This window comes from Lepidochelys kempii, chromosome 2, assembly GCF_965140285.1.
Source record: "Lepidochelys kempii isolate rLepKem1 chromosome 2, rLepKem1.hap1, whole genome shotgun sequence".
In the NCBI taxonomy this organism is placed as follows: Eukaryota; Metazoa; Chordata; order Testudines; family Cheloniidae; genus Lepidochelys; species Lepidochelys kempii.
In genome coordinates, this window is record NC_136381.1 from 233,117,140 (window position 1) to 233,142,304 (window position 25,165).

The 25,165-nt window shown below is 41.1% G+C and overlaps 1 protein-coding gene across 32 annotated transcripts in view; it reads right to left on the reverse strand.

The window, feature by feature from the left end:
* NEBL (nebulette) overlaps positions 1-25,165 on the reverse strand; it is a 455,293-nt gene that overhangs the window by 226,569 nt on the left and 203,559 nt on the right. For 13 of the 32 annotated variants that reach the window (XM_078851827.1, XM_078851823.1, XM_078851824.1 and 10 more), the window contains one exon: positions 19,533-19,640. In XM_078851827.1, the coding sequence (XP_078707953.1) occupies positions 19,533-19,640 (108 nt within the window). Of the gene's footprint in view, positions 1-2,592; positions 2,676-12,062; positions 12,130-17,529; positions 17,606-17,888; positions 17,985-18,495; positions 18,714-19,532; positions 19,641-25,165 lie in introns of those variants that run through there. The other 19 variants (XR_013635418.1, XM_078851808.1, XM_078851814.1 and 16 more) reach the window with 8 other exon arrangements.

Genomic DNA, 25,165 nt, shown 5'->3' on the forward strand with positions numbered 1-25,165 from the left:
TCCTTTTTACTGAATTTCTATTTTAAAAAAAAAAAAAAAGTAACAGGTCTCGAATTACATCCAAGAAAGCTTTAGTATTTTCATTTGAGTCACAATGAGCCTTCGATGTTATGATTCTTTACTTGGCTCATCAGTGCCTAGCTTTGCAACATAAGGTACCTTTGATTTTGTTACCACTATTGAACAAACAAAACGTTCCAGCAGTTCACTTAATTTTGATGTACACTCCAGTTATAAAATTATGACATGAAAGGAACCCCACAGAACTGTGACATACTTGGTACCATCTGATTACTGAATCACTTTCTGGATTTGTGTCTGAAACTCCTGTTTGAGAAGAAAAAATGAAAATGACTTAGATAAACTCTAATCATCATATATCCCTGTGGCAGGGCAGGGGTAAAACCCCTTGAATGCCCTGCCAAAATGCTGGCTAAGCCCTGCTTTCTGGTAGGGAAGCCAGGTGCAGGGGCCCAGCTACAGGCCCTAAAGAGGGCCGGCTCACAGCAATGACTTGAGCTAAGTAGCGGCAGCTGGGCTGAGAAAGGGAAGGGTGAAAAAAGCCCTGGAGAAAGTTCAGTCAGGAGGCTAGCCTGGGAGGGGATAGGAGGCTTACAGCTCTGTCTCCTTACCAAAGGCAAGGAGCCTCACGGACCAGGAGACTCTGGGAAGGGTCTGAATGGGGATAGCTGTTGGGGGAATAAAAGGGGCTACGCGGTTGCACTGTAAATAAAGACATAAGGGTGAAGCACCAAAGGTGTTGGGATTCTTTATTTGGCCAGCCAACACAGGGCACAGGCATGAGGAGGTGGAAGCCTGTGCAGACCCTGTGATAATCCTGCACAATAGAGAAGGATGCATTTTAATTTGTGATGTAAAAGGTATTATTACTCCAATGCAGAACCTTCCATTAGTACCAATAATAAATGGAAATCTCAATTCAGACTTAGTCCAGCAGTGACTATTTTGACTATTTCAACTCTAGAAAGGACAATCAGTCCTTTTAGTGGAAGGAGGAAGACATTTCCTTATATCTATATGCCATACTACTGGACCCTGACTGTACGCTGCTATTTATAATTGATTACCAAAAGACATAGCGGTCAAAATAATTTGGAAACTGGGATGAACTGTGGATTAACCATCTCAGATGTACTCCAAACTATCATGCAAAACTTCCTTTGAAAATGATGATAAATCCACAGTTATGGTTGACTCCACCCCCACTCTGCCTCTTCCTCCCAAGGCTCAGGCCTTAAGGCAGAAAAAAAGGGTACGATATTCTGTGATCCTCCCTTCTGCCCACTCCGATTTATTTCCCTGCAAAGTCTGGCCTGGGGAAGTGCAGCCCAGCTTCCTGGCCCTGGCCCACCGGGAATTCAGCCCCCACCAGCCTGGCAGGCACCCATCCGACAGTTATGCTGGGCTGAGTGGGCACTGCCCTAAGGCACAGAACAAAGGCTGCCATTCTCCCCGCCCCCTCACTGGGCAACCTGCCTCCCCCCCAGCGCTGTATGAGGAAAAACAGTCTAGCTTGTTGGGCTCGCACTGCATGGGGGTTGTGGCCAATGTGTCCCAAGCATGCCCAGCTCCCCCCTTCTATGCAGCCCCCCAAACACACCCAGCTCCCCATTCTGAGTAACCCCCCCAAACTCACCCAGCCTCCCCATTCTGTGCAGGGACCCAAAAATGCTCAGCCCCCCCCACTCTCCCTCATTCTGTGCAGCCCCCCCAAACACGGGCCTCAGGGGAAGAGGTGGAGCAAGGACAGGGCCTCGGGGGAAGAGGCTGAATGGGTGCGGGGCCTCAGAGTTGAGCCATGGTCCAGGTGCCAATGGACCCCACTTCTAGGGAGCTTTCGGCACTCCTGCACCAGGCACAAAGGCGTAGGGCCTCCAAAGGGAGGTGACCCACGCCGCATCCAGCATTTTCCCACTGCATGACCAGCCTATTTTATTTTGGGAAAGCTCAGCCTCCCAAAGCCTCTTATATGCACCTCCCATGTATGTGGCATATTGGAACATGTGTTAAGTGTTGCCTAGACAACTGAAATCTATATAACATTATCACTTATTTTCCAGACAGTTCCGTAGCTTGCTGCAGTCCTTACACAGACAGGATCTTCCAAATTAGATATTTGACTACAGGATTAAGCCCAAATTAGCTTAACATACCAAATATACTTAACTGAAGAAAAATGTAAAACAAACAGTTTAATCAATGACGACTAGATAGTACCATACCTGTGCAGTAAACATGAAGTGAAAAACCCTACATTTGCTAAGTGGTTTGCTGCAAAGTCCTATTAAATAATAGGCATATTTTTTTAAAATGTACCCCAAAGAAATGATGTTTGGCTTTTTCCCCCCTAGATATGACAGCACTATGAAATGAAGTAAGAACTAACTTATTCTGAATATCATCTTTCCTAATCATTTCTGCTCATCTCCTTGTTTTGGATAACACTTTCACAATCTGCTGACGAAGCTTCAAACCAGGGCCACAGTAACTGCTATAAAATAGCTGTGATCCATTACAGCATCCACTCTACATTAAAGAACATGCTGACACTTTAAATAAATGATCACATACCAGCCCTGCTCAGTAGTAAATTATGTTGACTGGTGCCTGCACCAGATTTCTGGGTCTCACATAAGCAATCCTGGGCTCTGAGTCTCAAAGAAAAAAAGAGGGAAAAGGCAAAATTTAGTTCACGTTGAGTGAACCAAAGACACGAGCACATAAAGATCTGTAAGACTGTCATGCACAATTAAAAACTATGAAGACAGACAAAAATGTATTCTTCATTTACCACTGTGCTTAATTATGGTAACATTGAAAACCTTAAAGTGGGCTAACTGGGGTCAACCTGACAACTGAGTGGTGGTAGAATTCTCTACTGTGTGGAGTATTCATCTGCAAAAAACTCCATCTTAATTCTGTACTGGGACTGGGATTGGGAGCATTCTTAGCTCCTCATGTGTTCCTGTGCAAAAACACAAGTAGCTCATACAGAAGTAGCAATTCTGTCAGCCAACCAACACATGAAGTTCTTCTCCAACAGAAGGATGGTTACCAACAACAGGTTTGGAAGGAAAACATTCATGTTAATTAACATAACATGTTAATTTCTCCACTTTAAGTAATCTATTACAGCAATATATTTAGCCAAGTAAATATGAAGGACTCTGAGTTAGAGAGTGAGTCTCATATATGTTTGGATAGCTATACAGCTATAACTCAGTCACTGTAAGGAGGTCGGAAACTGCTGCAAAAAGGTGGGTGGTGGTCAGCTTTGTGGCACTGACTCACCCCCTTGGAATGTCAGGGTGGAAGGCTTTAAAAGGGCAATGCTGGGCACTGGAACCCTTTCTCCACGCAGCAGGCAAGGCAGCACCCACCCTTCCTCTCCTCGAGATGCAACTATCAGGTTGGGTTAGGACCTGCTGTGGGTATTGCACTAATCGCTCCCTTTGTAGGGGGCTGGGAAGGAATTTTCTCTCATCACCACATTAGCTTCGGTGGAATCGCGTTTTTACATCTTTCCCTACAGTGGGTATCAGGGAGGACCTATTATGGTAAGGATAAAAGTGGTTAGGCTATATGTCGCAACTTACTTTGTGAGTGTGGAGCGGATGTCCAGTGCAGGTATTCGATGAGGAAGGCATCCAATGATCAGACAAATGGCCTGGTAATGGACTTGAAAAGGAGGTGCTGGTTAATGGAACAGGGCAGGGAGTTTGGGGCTCCCATAGTTGGTATGGCAGGGAGCCACCCACCCCTTTCTTATGGTCCACTTTAACCCTTCCACAAGGGGGGAGGGGTGTATGAAAAATGAAGGGGATTGATGGAAGCCCCAGGTAGTTATTTAAATGAACATGGATTTGCCTGCACTGTACACTTTTATCCACCGGGTAGTCCCAGATATCTAATAATAAAGTTGCAGCCTGATTAAATGCATATCAAATGTCTCCTGTCCTTCTTTCGGTACAGCTGGACAATGAGTTTCATATATATTTGGACAGTGCCCAATACAACAATAACTCAATAACAAATTAATATTTATATTATTGTTATTGATAGTTATATATAATTTCTATATATAGTTGTAAATAGCTATAATATAAATATTACATATATATAAGATTTCAATTTGTCAGGATTCATCTTGAATTACAGCATTAATAAATTATCTAATAAATTATGAAATTACCCAGCTAATATGTAGGTTTGACTATTGTATTATGTCACTAAAACGAAAGTTTAAGCGGAAAAGTTACAGAATGCACTGATATATCCACAGGTACTCACTGTTACAACTTTTGAAGAATTTTGTAAAAATGGTAGGGTATTCTGTGGTAATTGGTTCATACTGATGTTTAACTTTACTTAGCAAATTAACCTTATTTCTCCAACAGAGGTTGATTTGTTTTCCATTCTGCAGGAGTCTTAAACCCAAACACATAACTCTGCCCCTACAAACTACTGCACACCCTAGATATCTGCCCCAAAAAGATAGGCTTTGTAGTGTACCATAGGCACCGACTCCATGGGTGATCCAGGGCTGGAGCACCCATGGAAAAAAATTAGTGGGTGCTTAGCACCCACCAGCAGCCAGCTCCCCTTCTTTCCCCCTCCCATAGCCTCCTGTCCGCCAGTGGCTCTGCCGATCAACTCCTCCCCTTGCCTCCCAGTGCCTCCCACCTGCTGCAATCAGCTGTTCTGTGGTGTGCTGGAGGGGAGCAGGGATGGGGCCCGCTCAGGGGAGGGGGTGGAACTCAGTGGGAACAGGTGGGGTAGGGATGAAACAGACGCAGGAAGAGGCTGGGTGGGGGTTTGGGAGAAAGAGTGGGATGGTGGCAGGTCCTGGGATGGAGTGGGAGGCAGCGTGGGGTACCCCCAGGGCCTGGAGGAAGCCAGCACCTGTGTAGTGTACCCTAAAGGTCAACAAATTCAGGCTATTTTGGACCAAAGTGAGAAAGTGAACTCCAAAGTTGAGAGGCCATCAAGAGGACAAGCTGTTAAATGCTCCCTCTCCTAAACAAAGGCCATTTCTACAGCAGAAACTTTTGCTGGTATAATAACATAGCTTGTAGGGTAGGGAGGGTTGGGTGTCTTTTTTGGTTTGGATTTGGGGGGGGGGCATTTTTATTTCAACAAAAGCCCTAGTGTAGATCAGCTATACCAGCAAAAAAGTGCTTTCACCAGTATAGCTTCCTCCATTTGGAACTGTTATAAGCTATACTGGAAAAACCTGTGTCTACGCTAGGAGGGTTTGCCAGTATATCTATACCAATAAAGTTATCCTGGCAAATCTTTTCTAGTGTAGACGTGGCCTAAGGGACCTTAAGCCGAAACACCTCCTTTGACCTCAGCTGTGGCATGATCAGATGGGTAGTGAGGTGGTAGTTCCAAAGCTATTTAAAATTTCATAGGTCAAAACCAACACCTTAAATGCTTCTTGGCTGGATGCCGATGAAGCTAGATCATGCAGCACGGTGTATTCTTCAATTCTATGGCTATGCAATTTGCCACAGAATTGTGCTCCAAAATCTCAGTTTTCATCTCAACAAAAATTATGTATCTAGACTTTATGAATGCAAAGGTAACCTTGGAAATGTGGACTGTTTGCAAAATAAAATTTGCTTAAGGCTATGTCTACACTATGAGATAAAGGTGTGATTCCCCATACACATACCTGCGCTAGTTCTTACCGAGCTAATAGCAATGCAGCCATGGTAGCACGGAGGGCAGCTGTGGAGACACGGTTTAGTCATGCCAAGTACAGGCACACCCATAGTACTGTAGCTACACTACTATTTAAACCTATGCTAGGTTAATGAGAGCTAGCACGAGTATGTGTACGCAAGCTGGAAAACCAGACCCCTAGCTCTCAGTGTAGAGTAGCCTAAGTCTGCAGAGAACCTGAAATAATAGTTCTAAGAGGTATGAACTAGCCCATTAATCTCGGTCATAATATTAGGGACTCCGCAATTCTGTGGTCATACAATCTGGTATTTTTCCAAAATGTGATGGAATTAAGCATTCTGTCATGGAATTGTCCATTTTGCCGCGGCCAGACACCCAATGTTTTGTTTTTGGCCTCTCTGCCCTTCTGGCACTTGTTCTCCAGCTTTCTCCACAAGGGCAGTTAACTGGACTATGGGCACTCTCCCTGCATTGTCCCATGTAGCCAGACATCAGGGATTCAGGGAGACCAAGTTAGACTTCAGCCTGCAGTCAAGGAGAGCAGGAAGAGACAAAAGTGCCTCCTAGTGAGCTGGGAAGGATGAGCTCAGCAGAACAAGGGCAAAATGAGCCACTGAACTGGATACAAACTCCTCGCTTCTTTTGGTATGTATGGGGTGGGGGGGGAGGAGGTTTTGAGCCAGCCACCTGGACAACATTGTGGGAGCAGAGGTGTGTGGAGACAGGCTGCCAAGAAAGCATAATGGGGGAAAAAGTGTTGAGAATAATCATTGACTAATTTTCTGTGTTATGATCCATAATTGTGTATTTTGTAGGTGTGGGAGAATGGGTATGAAGAATTTGATGGAGATAGAATAAATTAACACTACTGCCAAATTTAATGGCTCTTGCTGTAGAATTTGGTCCCACTAGGCTGCAGAGTATATGGTGCCCTGGCTGCAACATTATGCATGCACTTGAAATAGCTGACTTGTCACTTACTATGAGATGTAAAATATGGTTAAACATTCACTGCTCTTGTAAATTAAGTTTAGCTGTTGTTTTCCTCCAATAGGGAATGAATTTCAACCCTTCAGTAATATCTCCAGCAAAGTCCACACCACTACCATCTAGAACTTCTCTAGATATGAATCATACCCAGTGGCAACTATCATAACATCAGAAAACATCCTGTGTAATGTAGCTGAAGTCCTCTTTAAACAGGAAATGCCAGCATAACCCCACTCTCTTAACACCTTGAGAATTTATATGGAACAGAGCTGAGCAATCCCTCCAGTTCCTGTTAGCTATGTATTACCATGCATAACTAAACATTATGATGAGCAGTCAAAGGAGTGTACCAACTTGATCCAGCATATTTTACCATTTTCACAGCAATTTCTCCACTGTGGAATCTGTCTCTTATTTCTATAAAGCCCAAGAAAAAAACAAAAACCAAAAATACCCAAAACAAAACCAAATTGCAAACTATTTCAGGCTTTCACAAAAATATTGGGGTTGCTAGCATAGACTGGAGAGAGAGCCTTTTAGAAAAGCACACAAACACTTCTATACCTCTATAGTAATTCAGATAATACTGAGAGCAAAATGGGCTAGAAAATAGTAGTAGTCTCATTCTAATCTGCTTATTGGAAGGGCAAACTCTTATCCTCTGACATCTTTGTAGGCACAAGCAGAAATGTCACATGCAAATTTCCCCACCTCCCCCCTTACATTAGGCAGGTTAACAAGTTTAATCACATTGACTTAATAAAGTGTTGGCTTTGTCACAACTAATGCAGCCACTACAAGCTAAAGAAATTTAGTCATTTGTGCTAACATGCAAAAAAGAAAGAAAAAAAACCCTGAGTGTCATAGATGACCGAATACCCCTGCCTTCAAGGTAAGCGAAGTCTGAAAGCATTATAGCGGTGAGACATTCAGATCATTAGGGATCAGGATTAGAGATGGCTTTAGAAGAAGCAGAGCATCTTGTTCTTCAGCGGGAGGTATACTGCTTAAAATGCCATCCTAGCAACTGCTAAACAGCACAAAAGCATTAGAAATAAGATAGAATTAAAGGCTGAAGTGTTGGAAATATGAACAGTCTCATACCCATCCAGGAAAACGAAAAGTAAACTTTTTATTGTAAGAAGGTACACAGGAATGCCTGAAAAAGCCTAAACTCTGGGCTTTAACTTTTAAGCCACTTAATTTCTGCTCATTTTGAAAATTTAACTTCACTAACACTCACTTCACAAGTATTCATTGGTTAAAATCAGAGATGTGGCCTCATTTCTTTATTAAAAGATATTTTCTTTATTAAAAGATAAAGAGAAAAAGTCTATTATATAAAATATATTTATTTCATTATTTAGCTGAAAACCTCATTTTACAATAGTAAAATTAATTACCTCATTTACCTCACAGTGTGAGGTATTGAAAAGCCACTGAAAGAAAAAAATATCTGCTTTCAGTAACTTTCTGATTTCTGACATGATTTAGTAACTTAGTAACACAAAGTCAAATGCAATACATTTAACATAATTTATTAGCTCCTGCTATGTAACAGAGATTTGCCAAGTTCACTTTCCTCTTACGTTGTGAAAACTAGTAAAGGCCCATGTTTTAAATGCAAAGCTTTAATCGGACTTTCAAATTCTTTAGTCAGAATCCCAAATTGGTACTTAAGTGGTTATTCTGAAAAACTTTTTCAAATGTCTTTATAACTAACTGTTATTGCAATGCTCCTTCTACAAAGTATAGCCTAGGGAAGCATAGAGATGAGATACCATGGCAACATTAGTTAGTTGCAAAGGCAAAAAAGGAGGACATAAGTAGGTGCATTAAATTGGAAGTTACATGTCTGTGTACCAGTTTTAGCCTCTGGATATAATATTTGAACTTCCTATTAAATATATGCACATCCCAGCTCTACGTCATATTACTAATGTCTTTGTTGACAAGACAAACAATTATAAATTAAGAAAAGATCCATGAGATTGTGTCTTCCACATAGAAAACTAGTAATTCAAGAAACTACTAGATAGTTTCCTCATGTGATAAACTTTGCCTTGGCCTTGCAATTCAACATGAATATTGTACCATACCTCTTGAGATTTGGGAACTGCTCTCTTATTTGCTCAATCTTTTTCCTTTCTGCCTCCTAACCAGATGACTTTGTTAAATCATAAGAAGAAAATCAGGTCCTCCTCCTTCCCTCCAGACAGGATTGAATAGTTTGGTCATTGAAAAGCAGAACATTCTTACTGAATTAGAGGATTCCTCATGCAAAGCATCCCACAAACCCAAATATAGGGATTCGTTTAAGTGATTTATCACTTGTTATAAAAGTGACAGGAATGAACACAATGCTGTAACGGCTCTGACTTAGGACTTAAGTACCATTCCTCTAATCTATCCTAAAGAAACATTTTTAATTGCTTCTCTGTAATGCTCAGATGTTTTAAGGAAAAATTATTTATTTACGGCTGCTATCCAAATAATTGGACTATTTCACCTAATTGCACTTAAATTCTACAGTTTTGCAACCAATTTACAATTAGCATGCATTTCTCATGAATATTGACCAGATTATAGAATATAGGAAATTCATGCCTTTGACGATTCTTCTTGACTGCTTGTTTTATGTCTATCACACAGCATAATTTCATATTGTCAGCATAATGAACAATAAGAAAAGGAGTACTTGTGGCACCTTAGAGACTAACCAATTTATTTGAGCATGAGCTTTCATGAGCTTAAATTGGTTAGTCTCTAAGGTGCCACAAGTACTCCTTTTCTTTTTGCGAATACAGACTAACACGGCTGTTACTCTGAAACCTGTCATAATGAACAATGTTACAGTCATCCTGTCAACGTTACTTATTTAAAACAGAATCAGAGAAGATAACTACAACTTTGATATATGTTTTAACACAGTAAGTTCTATGACTTTTGATAATCGGGCAACTTCCCATCAATGTTTATTTTATTATAACTCATGCTCTATCTTTAAATCTTAGAAGCGGACTCTTTTAAAAACTTTATAAAAAGTCTTTCTGAAATTATATGTAAACCCATGTAGCATATACAAAATATACAGAAAATACAAAATATTTGTTATAAAAATAGAGAAAGAAGAGCTTTTCTAACCTAGTCAAAAGAATAAATTCTGATTGGTCCTGGGGATTGGTCCTGCTTTGAGCAGGGGGTTGGACTAGATGACCTCCTGAGGTCCCTTCCAACCCTGATATTCTATGATTCCCTATATGCTAAATTAATAAATGAGCCTGTAATTTAAAAAATATCACTTTGTAAGATACCTGAGGCCTGTTCTTGAACATAGGTACCATATATACTTGATTCTAATTCTGGACCTTCACTTCACTTAAAATATTTCCTCTAAGCCCAGAAATCTTCCTTGATAACTCTGATCTCAGAATTGTAAGGGTTCTTTTGGAAGCCACTTATCATTGTTCACAGGTTCAAAGAGAACCTTTCAACAATAATAAAGTCTTCAAAGGTCTGCTGTCAGTTTCCAAAGCCCCTATTCAAGATACAATGTACTTCTATCTGACAAAACAGTACTTTCATTTCAGACCATTTGCTGATGTGGAGTTTCTCTTGCATATTTTTAGCTTACCAGCAGAGCAGTTCAATATAAATGTAGGTATAATATCTGTCAAATTTCAACAGATTTTTTTCTCACTTGAGAGCTTATCTGAATTTGTATGTATAATATAATTACACATGGAACAGATAGTGATGGCTACAGTTAAGGCTGCTCAACACCTTCCATTATAAGAATCTATTTTCAATTACTTATAACTTTGCCAAACTTAACCTACTCAAGCTGACATTTTTCATACCAGGTGTTTGCCTCAAGATGATTTATTTTGCTTTTAATTTTAAAGTTTCAGCTAAAACAGAGCAGCTGCTTCCAAGAATGAGGTTAGGAGAAAATATATTCCTTTGCCCATGTTAAAAAAAATTTTTGCAACTGCATCATTGAGAAGGTCTAGCATCTCCATGTTTTGGAGCAGGGAGTTTAAATTTTGGGTGGGGGTCACTGTGGTGTAGGGATGTGCCTTTTGCCATCCATGAAAATTTGCTTAAAGTTTTAAGCCTCTGAAAAAACACAGTTTCCACAAGTTCAGTAGCGATTTGCTAAGGTTTGGCAATTAAGCTCCCCAATTCCATCTCTACTGAGCATGGTCATCCTTCCCCACTCCCCCCAATACCACAGCTCCAATATGTTGAATGGAATACCCGTAACATCCCAAAAGAGCAACTGAGCAGTTGCCAATCCAGGGATGCACGGGCTGAGCAGTACTTTTCATGCAATAGCTCCTTCCAAACACAGGCGGCTGCTGTGGCACCAAAGGAACTGAGAGCAGAGAGATATCCTGTCCTGTGTTCTCAAAGCTCCTTCTGCTGGTACCCAGGTGGCATGAAGGAGAAGGAGGAAGCTACCAGACTTGAATACAGAAGGGTAAGAGGCAGGAGGTGGGGGCAAGGTGGATGAAGAGGAGCCTGTGGGGGGAGCATGGATAGAGCAAAAGACCAGAGCAGAGGATAGGAACAAGAGGAGGAGAGAGGGGCAGGAGCCCAGGGGTAGGTGGGACAATAGAAGCAAAGTGGAGGCTGGACAGGGAGAGGAGCAGAGGGAGGAGGATAGGAGCAGGGAGGAAATGGGCAAGGGCCAAGGGAATAGCAGCAGGGGAGGAAACGTGGGCAGGAAGGGGAGGTGAAACGGAAGGGGGAAAGCGGGAGGCTGGAGGGACAGGGCTGGGAAGTGTCTGTAATCACTAGAGAACACTCCCCTGCAGAACCTGGAATTGAACACATTATTCCTGATTCTTCACATTCCTTTGTTGTCTAGCGAAGTGTGTGTCTCCATCCCTTCCACACAGAAAATAACAGCCAAGTACTGCTACCAGTATTAGCTCAAGTGGCAGAGAACTGGTGAATCTAAAGATCCCAACCCTGCTGATGATCCATGTCTTATTCATATACTCATAGAATTTAAGACCAGAAGAAACCATTAGATCATCCAGTCTGACCTCCTGTATGTCACAGAACCTTATATTTCATCCAGTTACCCTGTATTGATCCTAATAACATATTTTTATGCATAAAAATAAAGCATGAATTGTGTTTGGCTAAAACATAATCAGGAAGGCATATAGTCTTGAAGTGAAGACAGCTGAAGATGGGGAATCTAACCATTAGAACAAACTATCAAGAGAAGTGGTAATCAACCTCACTTAAAAATTTGTTCCTTGTTTCCTGTTTGAATTTGTCTGTCTTCAGCTTCCAGCCATTAGTTCTTGTTATGCCTTTCTCCATTAAATTAAAGAACCCATTAGTACCTTGTATTTTCTTCCTGTGAAGGTACTCATACACTGTAAGTCACCTCTCCATCTTCTTTCTGATAAGCTAAACAGATTGAGCACTTAAGTATCTTACTGTAAAGTATTTTCTCGAACAATCAAATCATTTTTGTGGCTCTTTTCTGTACCTGCTTCATTTTTTCTACATCCTTTTTAAAATGTGGATACTAGAATTGTAAACAATATTCTAGTATCAGTCTTTAATTACATGATCACATAATACTTTTCCCATCTCCTTCAGAGCACAGAATGGGCCTACTTTGGGGAGGAATCGGGGTTGTGTAGTGAAGAAGACTGTTCGCTGTAGGACCCCTGCCTCATTTGTTCCAGAAGCTGGCAGGCCTATGGTGAATGAGGCAGGGGCTGTAGGGAAAAAAAGATTGGACTTGTGAGAAAAGCTGTTGAATGGCACCCTGAAGGACTGGATTGTATCCAAGGCTCTGCCCCAGAATTCCCATATAGGGCTGGGCAAGTCACATAAACTGAAAATTGTACAGATGACTGTTAAATGTTAATTTTCTGAGTAACCAACCTGAACTGCAGAACTACTGACCACTCACAACTACTACAGAAGTCAATGGGAGATGTGCTTTGAACATATAAACTCTTATATAATGATAAATACTCTGAAAAATTAGGCCCAAGGATTCTCAGATACATCAATCAAAATTAGTTGACACTTTTGACAATTTTGGCTTAAACCCCGTGTATAAAATGAAGATTATTACACACTCATCTCATGAGGTGTTGTGAAGAGTTATTTACAGACATCAACGAATTTAAAATATGACAATGAGAGCTCTACAGAAAAGCCCACGAGGGAATTAATAGTTCTCTGTTCAGTGCTGTACTAGGATGGTATGCAGCAAATAATGGATGGTGACACACATTGAGTGATGAGGATAAAAGGAAATACTGACTATTGCCTCATTCAGCAAACACCAGCCATGCTATGCACTGTGGAAAAACGAGTATGCACTCATGTAATTAAAGACTATATCACAATGCATACATAGAAGGGGGCTGGATTAAGATTTCACAGGCAGCCTTAATTCTTGCATTTCTTAACTTTTGTGTGCTTAATGTTGCAACCTTAACAATGTTTTTTTACAATGGGTTTTTGTTTTTTGACAGACTATATATCAAAACTTTGTTTTATATACTGGAATTTTATACATTTTAAAACACATTCTTGAAGTTTTCCAAATGCTTATTTAATATGTTCTATTTAACATATATTATTTAAATTATGTTTTTCCCTGCATCTCCAGTCCTCAATCGTGTGTTCAGGCACTTTCCAGATTTTTCTTTTTACCCATTCTACAAATTTTTGGAATCTGTTTGCAATAAATATTCACAGCCACAGATAGGAGTAATAGGCTTTTTTGCCGAGTCACTCCAACATCATGTGCCAGCACCCTGCTGATGAAGGCAGAATTTCTGCCTTCTTACTATGATGGGATAGGTCATATGGATCCTATCAGCACTACCACCAGAGTATAAGGTTTGAGTATCCGAAGGTTCTCACTGAGATAAGCCATAGCCTCAGGAGAAAGCGCAGAGCTTCAGTTTATTGCTGACTTAAGTACAACCAAGTCTAATGTAAAGACAATCCTCCAAAAGGGATGAGTTTGGACATGACTGACTGATTGAGAGAGAGAGAGAGAGAGAGAGAGAGTGTGTGTGTATGTATTAACAGGAAGAAAGACCCTTTTATCCTCTAAATCTCTAAACTGATGTAAAATGTTAGGACAATAATTAAATGTGTTACATGTAATTTACTTTAACTGAAGTTTTGTACACTCTGGGCTCAGTCCAACAAGATAATGAGCAGTTTCCGGAGTTGCTCAGCACACTTAATTGCTAGTGGTGTCAAGGGGACCTGAAGGCAAACACCACCTTGCAAGATGGAGCCCAATATTTCCATGCAGTTCAGAAACTGGTGAGTGTGTATGGAATATTTTTGATGTCAGCAACTACATTTTTCATCTGGCTCAACTATAATTATGCACACAAATATAAATGCATGTTGGCACTGGTTAAATTTAACATAGGACTTCCAGATGACAGATTAAAACTATCATGTTTAGAAGGAGAAGACAAAACAAATAAAAATATCAGCCACTTGGTTAGGCAATGTGAAATCCAATTTTACCTTTAATAAATGTTCACTCTTTTTCTGTGTGATATAACATGCCTTTCCTGTCTACTTACTGGCACACCACAGATTACTCTAGCACAGGGGTGGGCAAACTTTTTGGCCTGAGGGCCATATTGCGGTTGCAAAACTGTATGGAGGGCCGGGTAGGGAAGGCTGTGCCTCCCCAAACAGCCTGGCCCTCACCCTCTATCTGCCCCCTCCCACTTCCTGTCCCCTGACTGCCCCCCTCAGAACTCCCGACCATCCAACCCCCCCACCCACCCACTCCTTGTCCCCTAACCGCCCCCTCGGCAGGAGCGCACAACCCCGCCACCCAGAGAGCTGCCCACATGGCGGCGTGGCTGCAGGGGAGGGGGGACAGCAGGGGCGGGGCCGGGGGCTCAAGGACTGGGCAGGACGGGCCAGCGAGCCACAGTTTGCCCATCTCTGCTCTAGCACTTGAGTTAGTTGTGTGAAATGCTGACATTCATGAACCTGTCAGTTTTGCTCCTTCCTTTTCATTCAATTCCTCTCCCCCTTTTTAACCAACCAACCACCTTTTAAACTAAAGTCTTCAAGCTGTAAGCTTGTAGCCTACAAATGGTGCTCCTGGGCTTGATGTTAACAACTTCTCCTGCCAATTTTCCTTACAATCTGTTTTGGCAATTTGAAAGTGCAGTTTATATTAGAGCAAGTAAACAGGACAAGCAAATGCGCCAGTAAGTTCCAAATATGAAAATGTTTCTCAAACATACAGTTAGGGCCAAGCTCTACTCCGAGATGTTCATGGCACAAACACAGAAGCCAGCAACAGGAGTTTTTCCTTTAGATACTGTGTGAGGACACGTTTGTGTCACATTTAAGAGAGTAATCCTCCTTTATCCCGTAGGTCTTTTGTCTGAAAATTGGTATTTAGATCATACATATTTAGGAGCAAGTTTTGCCATCAGGTACACTCCGGTAGGGTTGCATGGATATAGTTGAGGGTAGATTGTGACCCCTACTACTTAAAAATGTGCCTCAGAGACAAAACAAAAAAAGTTACCCTTCTTATGATACAAATTCATGCACTCAGTTTTTTGGGAGCTTATATTACCAGATTTCCATTGAAATGAAAACAATGTACTATAAACCAAAATTTATTTCTAATGAAATTGAATATTCACATCAGAATTCAATTATCATTTGAGGTTTAAAATGTTATTTTCATATAACTGGGCAAAGTGACTGTGTTGATTTACTTCTTGGTACATTAGGCTATTTTTTTATTTGTTCCGTTTTCAGTTTTTGCAGAGTAAATTAAAGCCATTTTTTAGAGCTCACTTTTTTTTTTTTTACATGACCTCCATCCTTCTTTCCCCCAACATCTTGCATATTGTCAGGAAGGAGAATACCATGTATATATAAAATAAGTAAATGAATACATATTCCCAGATCTCTGGACGAAGAAGGCAGTAGATGTGTGCTTTTTCTGTTCATACATGAATTAAATTCAGTGCCCAGAAAGTGATCAAATGCTTATACTGAAGCGAGATTAGGTAGTACCAACTTGATCCAAGGCAGGCATCCACTATGCAAGATTCCATACACCATCATGCTTATCCAGCAAAGCCAGGGGAACCTGCCATCCAGCTCCTGGCTTCTTCTTAACAGAAACTGTCCATTTAACCAAACTGTAGAGATGTTTGTTTGATTTTAAATTTGAAAGAATTTACCAAGAACTAATTTGAGAACAAACAACTTATTTCATATATGACACAAATGAGGTTCCAACCTGATCTCTAGAGATAAAAGACTAATGGCACTAAGCTAGGGCCAGTTCCTGCAAGTTGTTGCGAGTCCTCCATTCCCATTAAAGCTGCTTAACATTTTATTAAATTGTGTTGCTATTTTTTTCTTTAGCTATGTGATTCCCTTTTCAAATTTATATACACAGCTTCTTCCCCTCCCTTCAAAACTGCATGTGCAGAAATAGAGCCTTTGCAAAATTATTATGGCCATTTTGCTACCTTCTCATTTTCCTTGATAAAATTCACCAGTGTTACTGGACTTTCAAGTTAAATGTTTTTCATTTTGAGAATATTTGACTGCATATTGGAAATTATCCCTCACAGCTTACAAGGACAAAAACAATGGCCCAGATCTCTAACAAAATAAATGCATTTCACTGCACACACAATTTGAGATTTCTGTGTGCATATTATATGACCATTTGATGCCACAAATCAGTGACATCCTTTGCTGCAGAGTGGATGTGAATTTTTATGTTTCAAATATTGAACAAAACGAATTTATGACATCTTAAATCGCTCCATACAAATTGGAAAATGTACAGGCAATTTAAAATGCTCATCCATCCATGAAAAGGTTGCCCAAAATATCTGAAACTTGTCATTAAGAGACCTACTTAATTTATTTAATTTTCCTATATCAATCTAGACTAGAATGCTTGGTTTGTGACTGTCATGCCAACATGATACTAACAAGCTATTACATTTGTTGCTATGGGGCCTGATACTCAAAGGTGCTGGGTGCCTTGTGAAGGCTGCTCCAGTCCCACTGAAGTCGGGAAGTATACTGCACACCTTGCAGGATTGGGCCATTAATTCACACAACGGTCTGAAGACACAGAGCAAATTTCACTCATTTCTGAGAAACTTCATCCTGATCCTGCTATTCCAGGGGTGGGCAAACTTTTTAGCCCAAGGGCCACCTTGGGGTTGCAAACCTGTATGGATGACCGGGTAGGGAAGCTGTGCCTCCCCAAACAGCCCAAACCCCCTATCTGCCCCCCTCAGAACTCCCGATCCATCCAACCCCCCACCCCGTTCCTTGTCCCCTAACAACCCCCAGGATCCCACCCCCTATTCAACCCCCCTGCTCCCAGTCCCCCGACCCCTATCCACAGCCCTTCCCCCTGACAGGCCCCCCAGGACCCCATGCCTATCCAACCCCCAGTTCCTCTCCCTGACTGCCCCCCCTCGCAGAACCTCCGCCCCCATCCAACCACCCCCTGCTCCCTGTCCCCTGACTGCCCCCCAGGACCTCCTGCCCCTTAACCAACCACCACCCCCACTCCCCGCCCCCTTACCATGCCGCTCAGAGCAGCATGTCTGGCAGCCACGCTGTCTGGCCAGAGCTAGATACACTGCTGCTCTGCTTGGCAGGAGCGCACAACCCCGCCACCCAGAGCACTGCCTGCGCGGCGGCGTAACTACTGGGGAGGGGGGACAGCAGGGGGCTAGCCTCCCCGGCCAGGAGCTCAAAGGCGGGGCAGGACGGTCTCACGGGCCATGGTTTACCCACCTCTGTGCTATACCAATCATGCCTCACATTCCATTAGTATTTGTCTGATCTAGGCACTTCAGTGTCTGGGTTGCTGCTAACAAAAGAACAACAGTATTATGCACTCCTTTTATAACCCTTTTTTTTAAACCCCCATCTATTGTTTTTCCCCCTTTCCAGTTATATTTCATTATAACACAAAAGAATCGTTCATGCATTATAAAAGAGACAGAGCACTATGAGAATTTTTGTGAGTGCTGCAGGACTTAATATCACGACAAAGGGAAATATTTTAAAATGTCTGTTTCTACTGTATTACATCTATTGAGAATATAATATTATGGGTATTGATAGATATGCACATAACAGTGCTAACTTACCCCTGGAGTGAAGTTGTTACAATTTCATTTCAAAGACAATCTTTGAGAAGTGTCCAGTAGTTATGGGGGGGAGGGAAGAGAAAAATCAATGTACAACTAAAAATTAAAAAAAAAGATTATTAATAATTTTTATATTTTGCTATACATTAAAAGTGACAAAATTTTAAAAAAATATAAAAGAGCTTACCTTTCAAACAGTTAAAATCTTAATGAGATCCTTAATCTAACTGTGAAGTACATTTCTAAACTATTAAACACAGAAGTTACTCTGTGAGACAGAATCTAATAATAATTAGATTTAAACTGTGTTTTATGTAGCATCCTTCTACAAAGTAGTAGTATAAGTCTAAAGGTGTTTAGGATAGGCATAATTGAAATTTAACTTCATTTACCACATTTTTTTATTCTAATTTACCCTTCAAGATTAATTCTAATAAAGTCCTTTGATTTCAAGTCCAAATATCATTTATATAGCAAGAGAAGAAAAAAAATCTTTATTGACATATGACATCTTTTTCAGGTATGGAAAGATAGGAGTTGCACATCCATGCTTTACACCTATTCCCCTGCATCGAAAAAGGAATCTAGGAAATAAAGTATTTCTTACCTAAAACAAAATTTCTTGGTCTGAAAAGAAATGCAAATGTGTTCGGTGCAAGAGCCAGACAGTACAGTTAATTAAGCAACAAGGTCCCATGCCTGCAGAGAAACCCTTCGTTCCACTCAATAAATATTTTTCTTGCAAGTTGGTAAAGGTCAAGATCCCTTTCTGAAAACACTTTTCACCACTTTTCACTTTTCTGGTTTTGTGCAACTATTTTTTTTACGGCTAAAACAAAGGAAAGAATAAAGAATGTATAAAAATAGCTTACAGCGCCTAGCTCTGAAAGTCAGAATACCCATTAGAACTGAAGCTGGGTAAAGCTAAACGCAATGTTGAATTTTATTCTACATAATATTCACTGGACATTTATATTATGTTATATAACAATTCTCCATCTTTGTGCAGTCAGCTAAATGTCCAGTGTAGGAATATATGAATATATCAAATAGTTAGGGTGGAATTTTCAAAAGCACCCTAGTGCTTTTGAGGATAAGTTCCATTTTTGAAAATCCCACTCCATGTCAAAGGTGTTATTCAGCATTAATATTGATATAAGTTAATGCATGACAATGCTTTTCCATTGCTAGCATTTGTACCTCTTTTCTTCTCTACATGCCATTTTCCTGGTATTTTCCTTCTAAAATTAAATATCAGTGTCTTATTTTATTTTAGAATTTTATTTTGCAAGCTATACTTACTTTGAGAACTCCTGTAGAGGAATATATATCAAACAATATAAATCTTATTTGCAAACAATAACGTTAAATACAAAAGCAAACTACATATAACCTTTGTAGTATAGCAAATACTACAAACACCTTTGATGGAAACTGGAGAGGTGAACACACTTTGCCAATGTGCTGTGTAAGTGTATGGTATAAGGTTACACACATTTCAGAATCTGACACACAAATCAGTCATCAAATTCATTTTCTTCACTCTCACAGACTCCATCAGAAACATCACAAACCTACAATCATGCCTTTTCTTATGTGTACTATGTCTCTGATTGGCTATCACTTGAGGAGATAGTCACATACGTTACTAATTTGTTCCTGAGTCCTTTTCAGTCTTTGTAATTCAGGTGTGTCAGTCACAATGCTGAACCCTCTTCCTTTGCTTTCTTCAAAGTCTCTTTTGTATTTAACCTAAGGAATAGAAAATACAGAAGAATAGTTATTTTCACAAGGTACTACTAGTAATATCACAGACTAAGATTTTTTTAAGTACTTGTGACTGGCTGATAGCCTTGGAGGGTGAAGCCTTCTCTTTATCCACAGAAAACAGGGCAGCAGTTGGGCAAGCTTCCCTACTGTTCCACCCATGTGCCTCATCTTTGCTGTGATCACAGGTGCGACTTCCACTGTTCCCGGGGGGGTGCTCGACCCCGCCCCGACCCACCCCCATTCCACTCCTTCCCCAAAGTCCCTGCCCCCATTCTTCCCCTTTCCCCAAGCCCTGCCCCACTTCTTCTCCGCCTCCTCCCCTGAGCGCACCACATCTCCACTCCTCCCCCGTCCCACCTGGAAAGTCCTAAGCGCCGCCAAACAGCTGTTTGGCAGTGGGAAGTGCTGGGAGGTAGGCAGAGGAGCAGGGACACAGTGCGCTTGGGAGGGGGATGGGAGGGGAGGTGGGGCAGGGGGTGAGGGGAGCTTGGCTGCTGGTGGGTGCAGGATACCCACTAATTTTTCCCTGTGGGTGCTCTAGCCCCAGAGCACCCATGGAGTTGGCACCTATGGTTGTGATGGCATCACCATCACATATACTGTAGGAGTGAGAACATCAATCTTAATGCCCATTTCATCCTTATACCAGTAGCCTCTGCTGAAGATCGCCAACAAGGATGTCACACAAGAAGCATGAAAGACTGACTACATTCAGACATGCTTTTGTAATTAAAAATAAAATTTAGCGGAGGTTAAATCGGGGTTCATATAACATGTTTCATGTTCCAATTCTCTCTTTATAATGGGGTTCATCATTCTTGTCCCCATTCGACACTCAAAAACTATGCAACTGTTAAAAGAATATTATATACAAGCACAGCTCCCACTGACTTTTTGGTTGTGTCAAGGTTCCTTCCTCACTCTGAACTCTAGGGTACAGATGTGGGGACCTGCATGAAAACCTCCTAAGCTTACTTTTACCAGCTTAAGTTAAAACTTCCCCAAGGTACAAACTATTTTACCCTTTGCCCTTGGACTTCCACTGCCACCACCAAACATTTATCTGGGTTTATTTATTAGGAAAGCATTGTTTGGACAAGTCTTTCCCCCCAAAATCCTCCCAACCCTTGCACCCCAATTCCTGGGAAAGGTTTGGTAAAAATCCTCACCAATTTGCATAGGTGACCACAGACCCAAACCCTTGGATCTTAAGAACAATGAAAAAAACATTCAGGTCTTACAAGAAAAATTTTAATAGAAACAGTAAAGAAGAAGTAACAATAAAGAGAATCACCTCTTAAAATTAGGATGGTAAATACTTTACAGGGTAATTAAATTCAAAACATAGAGAATCCCTCTAGGCAAAACCTTAACTTACAAAAAGACACACAGACAGGAATATCCATTCTATTCAGCACAGCTTAATTTCTCAGCCATTTAAAGAAATCATAATCTAACGCATATCTAGCTAGATTACTTACTAAGTTCTAAGACTCCATTTCTGTTCTGTCCCCGGCAAAAGCATCACACAGACACACCCTTTGTTTTTCCCTCCCCCCAGCTTTTGAAAGTATTTTGTCTCCTCATTGGTCATTTTGGTCAGGTGCCAGCGAGGTTATCCTAGCTTCTTAACCCTTTACAGGTGAGAGGATTTTTCCTCTGGCCAGGAGGGATTTTAAAGGGGTTTACCCTTCCCTTTATATTTATGACAGGTTGCTCCGAACTTCTGCAATCAGACCCAGGGTCTCAAGTTTGGCACCCAGAAAATGAGGAACACACAATTATCTACCACTTGTGAAAAGTTTGGTTTAAATGACTTGTTCAGCATTATGTGGGAACTCAAAGGCAGAGGTAGGAATAGAATCCAGTTCTTCCAGGGCAGCATTCAACTGCCTCAACCATGAAACCATCCTTTCTCTTCCTGCAAACCCTGCCTCATTCCTTACACACCTTCCAACACATACAGTAGATAAGGCAGAAATCCTATGGACATTTCCTTCATTAAGCATCTGTAACCAGGGTCTTATCATGGGAAGTGTTAGCCAACCTTAACAACGGATGGTGCTACCAGCCCTGCCTATGATAATATGTTTAAACAGGAAAACTATACATTATGTGCAGTAATATTTGCTTTTATTTCAAATACACCAGCAATTAACTTCAAGTGACTTTTTTCATATTATGGAACAGCAAAAAGAAAATAGAGAAAGAATTATCAATTTGCACTATGCCCTTCATAATTTTTAATCAGTTGACATCAAACTGGAGCCATATTTTTATTTGATTATCAATTATATCCACTAATATATAAATCTTCACAAGGATTAAAGGTAAGTAAATATATCTTTTGAAAAAAATCTCTGCAAAATTTTTTTTAAATGAATTAAAATGTTGGTGCAGTATCATACTCAAGTTTCATTATCACAGCTATACAAAATGTTGCTCTCAAATGCTGGTTTTTGTATATGTAAAACAATCAAAAAAACTCAACCAATGTCCAGGTAACATGAAATATTTAAGGATCCATACTCTCTTTGGTGCATATGTATAATCATGAACTTTACTGTCAATAATGCAGTGCAGTCTCACAGGGCGCAGAGTGCCCTCATGTACCACACAGGAGTGCTTAGCACCATCCAGGATTGATTGCTAGAAACTATGATTGTGACGTAAAAAACTAGAAACAAAGCTTTCAAAAACAATTTTAAAAGAAATAGCTTAAAGTGAAAATAGATTGTGAGGAATAACGCCTACGCTGGTCCCCAGGGAAAGGACGAGGTGATCTAATAGATCTTTTCCAAATCAAATTTCTATGATTCATGCCTCTGGCCACATATGTCTTCAATAGACCCAAGTAGAGGATTTTGTTTAACCATTCTGGATTTTCAATCTGAGGTCAGTGTGGAGACTCCACTTTCTTATTCTATACCTAAAATCATATCCTGGAAAAATGGTTTAATATTGTGCACTTTTTCCGTCAAGAATTCATTATTTTTCAGGTAAGTTTTGCCATTTTGCATCAAAGCCATCAATTTCCATAAAAATGATGGTTTTCTTCTGTAAAAATTACTTCCCTTCTTGTTTTCTCTCTTTTTTTCCCACCATGTGCACTGTGGAAAATATACTAAAATTTGTGAGACCAAAAAGCTATTGATCTTTCACCAGTGGTATACATTTCTGCATATATCTTTAACACAAAAATCACTTCCAGTAGCAGAAAGCCAGCTCTTTATTAATTAACAGTTCTGCAAACAGGATGGTAATCCTAAAAACAAACAAAAAAAGCAAAACAAAAACACAGCATAGCCGATCATCACCCTCTTTATCATCAGTGGAGAATTCTGAATATGATTAGACCCTGAAGTTAATCCTTCAGTGTACCCCCACCTCCAAATTAGTCAACACTTAGAAAGTCTATTTTAGTCCCAATAAGATTAATCCTTCCATCCATGAACCCACTCTTCTAATTGCCAGTAAGGTCAGTAACAGAAAGACAATTAAATAAGGATCTGGAGCAAGAGGAGAAAAATTTTCAGCGACTAATAAAAAAAACAGGGAAATAGAGTCCATAAGGCAACTTCTAGTGCTTTGAGTCTGTAGAAAGCAGCTGTAGCAGAGGTGGGCAAACTATGGCCTGCAGGCCACATCCGGCCCACGGGACAGTCCTGCCCAGCCCTTGAGCTCCCGGCCGGGGAGGCTAGTCCCCCTCCCCCGCAGCCACACGGACAGCACTCTGGGCAGCGGTGTTGCGCGCTCCTGCCAAGCAGAGCGGCAGTGTGTCTAGCTCCGGCCGGGCGGCACAGCTGCCAGATATGCTGCGCTGAGCAGCATGGTAAAGGGGCAGGGAGCGGGGGGGGTTGGATGAGGGGAGGGGAGTCCCGGGGGGCAATCATGGGAAAAGAGAGCAGGGGGTGGTTGGATGGGGAGGAGGTTCGTCAGCGGGAGCAACGGAGGGATTGGATAGGCATGGGGTCCCAGGGAACCTGTCAGGGGGCAGGGGTGTGGATAGGGGTTGGGGGACTGGGAGCAGGGGGTTGCATAGGAGGTGGGATCGCGGGGGGGCGGTTACGAGACAAGGAGCAGGGCGTGATTGGATGGGTCGGGGGTTCTGAGGGGGGCAGTCAGGGAGTAGGAAGTGGGAGGGGGCCAGGCTGTTTGGGGAGGCACAGCCTTCCCTACCTGGCCCTCCATACAGTTTTGTAACCCCAATGCGGCCCTCGGGCCAAAAAGGTTGTCCCCCGCCCCGAGCTACAGAAACAAACTCCATACAAACAGACACATCTTCTGTTACTGGTAAGGGAAAAGACCAGCACAGATAAGACTCAGGGAACTACAGTGAATTAAACTCTGATTGTTTTTGAATACTGCCTTCCATAATCAGAAGTAAATAAAATACATTCTGGTAGGTAACATTAAAATACCCTCAGAATTTTGCAATTCTTTCAAAAAGTCCTTTAAGTTATGAGCAACCTCATTACAGTTTTACTTTTAAGTGCAATAATTATACATTTATATCTGTTAGAACAAAAAGTTTCCCTTAATACCAAAAAAAAAAAAATAGCTTCAGTGCCAAGTAATTTGACCACTGCAGAAGCCCTCAGGATTTGTCATATGGTAATTACACAATGTAAAGATGGTTCCACTGCTACCAACTGTCCTACCAGTAGGAGATCCTGTTCCTGCTCTGCATCCTGTAGTAAACTGGGCACGACTCTCTGTGTTACAATGTACAGTGTGCCTGATCAGCTTTATGATCATCTGCAAATCTCTTTTCCATGTCTCTCTGAGAAGCTTCATAGTTTTGCAGGGAGCCACTTCTAAAAAATAAAGATCTTGGAATTCAGGATAGAGCAGTTAAAAAGCTGGATAGATGCAAATGATTAAAAAGTATAACAAGAGTAACTGTGCAAATAATAGCACTACAATGTAAAGTCTTTATAGGTAGGATTGTGAGAGCTGGTTCACAAAAAAATCACAGGCAAAAGAATCCCACCCACTAAAATCTGAAAGGAAAGAAAATCAGAGGGAGCAAGAGCTCAGGATTACAGAATGAGGAAAGGATTGAGTTCATAGTTAGAATACACCACAACTGCATGTGTCTGGTAACAGGAATTCAAGTAAGTTATGCCACTGATAAGTCCACTGAAACAACTCCAAATAACTCTTATACTTCTGTTCCAATCAGCCATCTACCTTACCACGCCATCAGAAATGGCTTTACTGCTTAGCCACTTCCGCCCAAAATTTGACATTTAATCCATTTCTTTGTGCCTTGTGTTTTCATTGTGCAAAGTGGGTATAACACAATATCACATTCGAATGGTAGTATTTTCTCTCCACTTAGTAGGGTACAAAAGGCTACACAAGGTACAGAGCAGCAGAGAATCAAGCCTTTTGTGCCTGCTACCGAAGCAAGTGGCACACAGTAACGCTGTGAAGGCAATTTTAATTCCAGGTGCTCCTTACCAATCTGAAAGAAAGCGCTTCAGAAGCAACAACTGAATTGC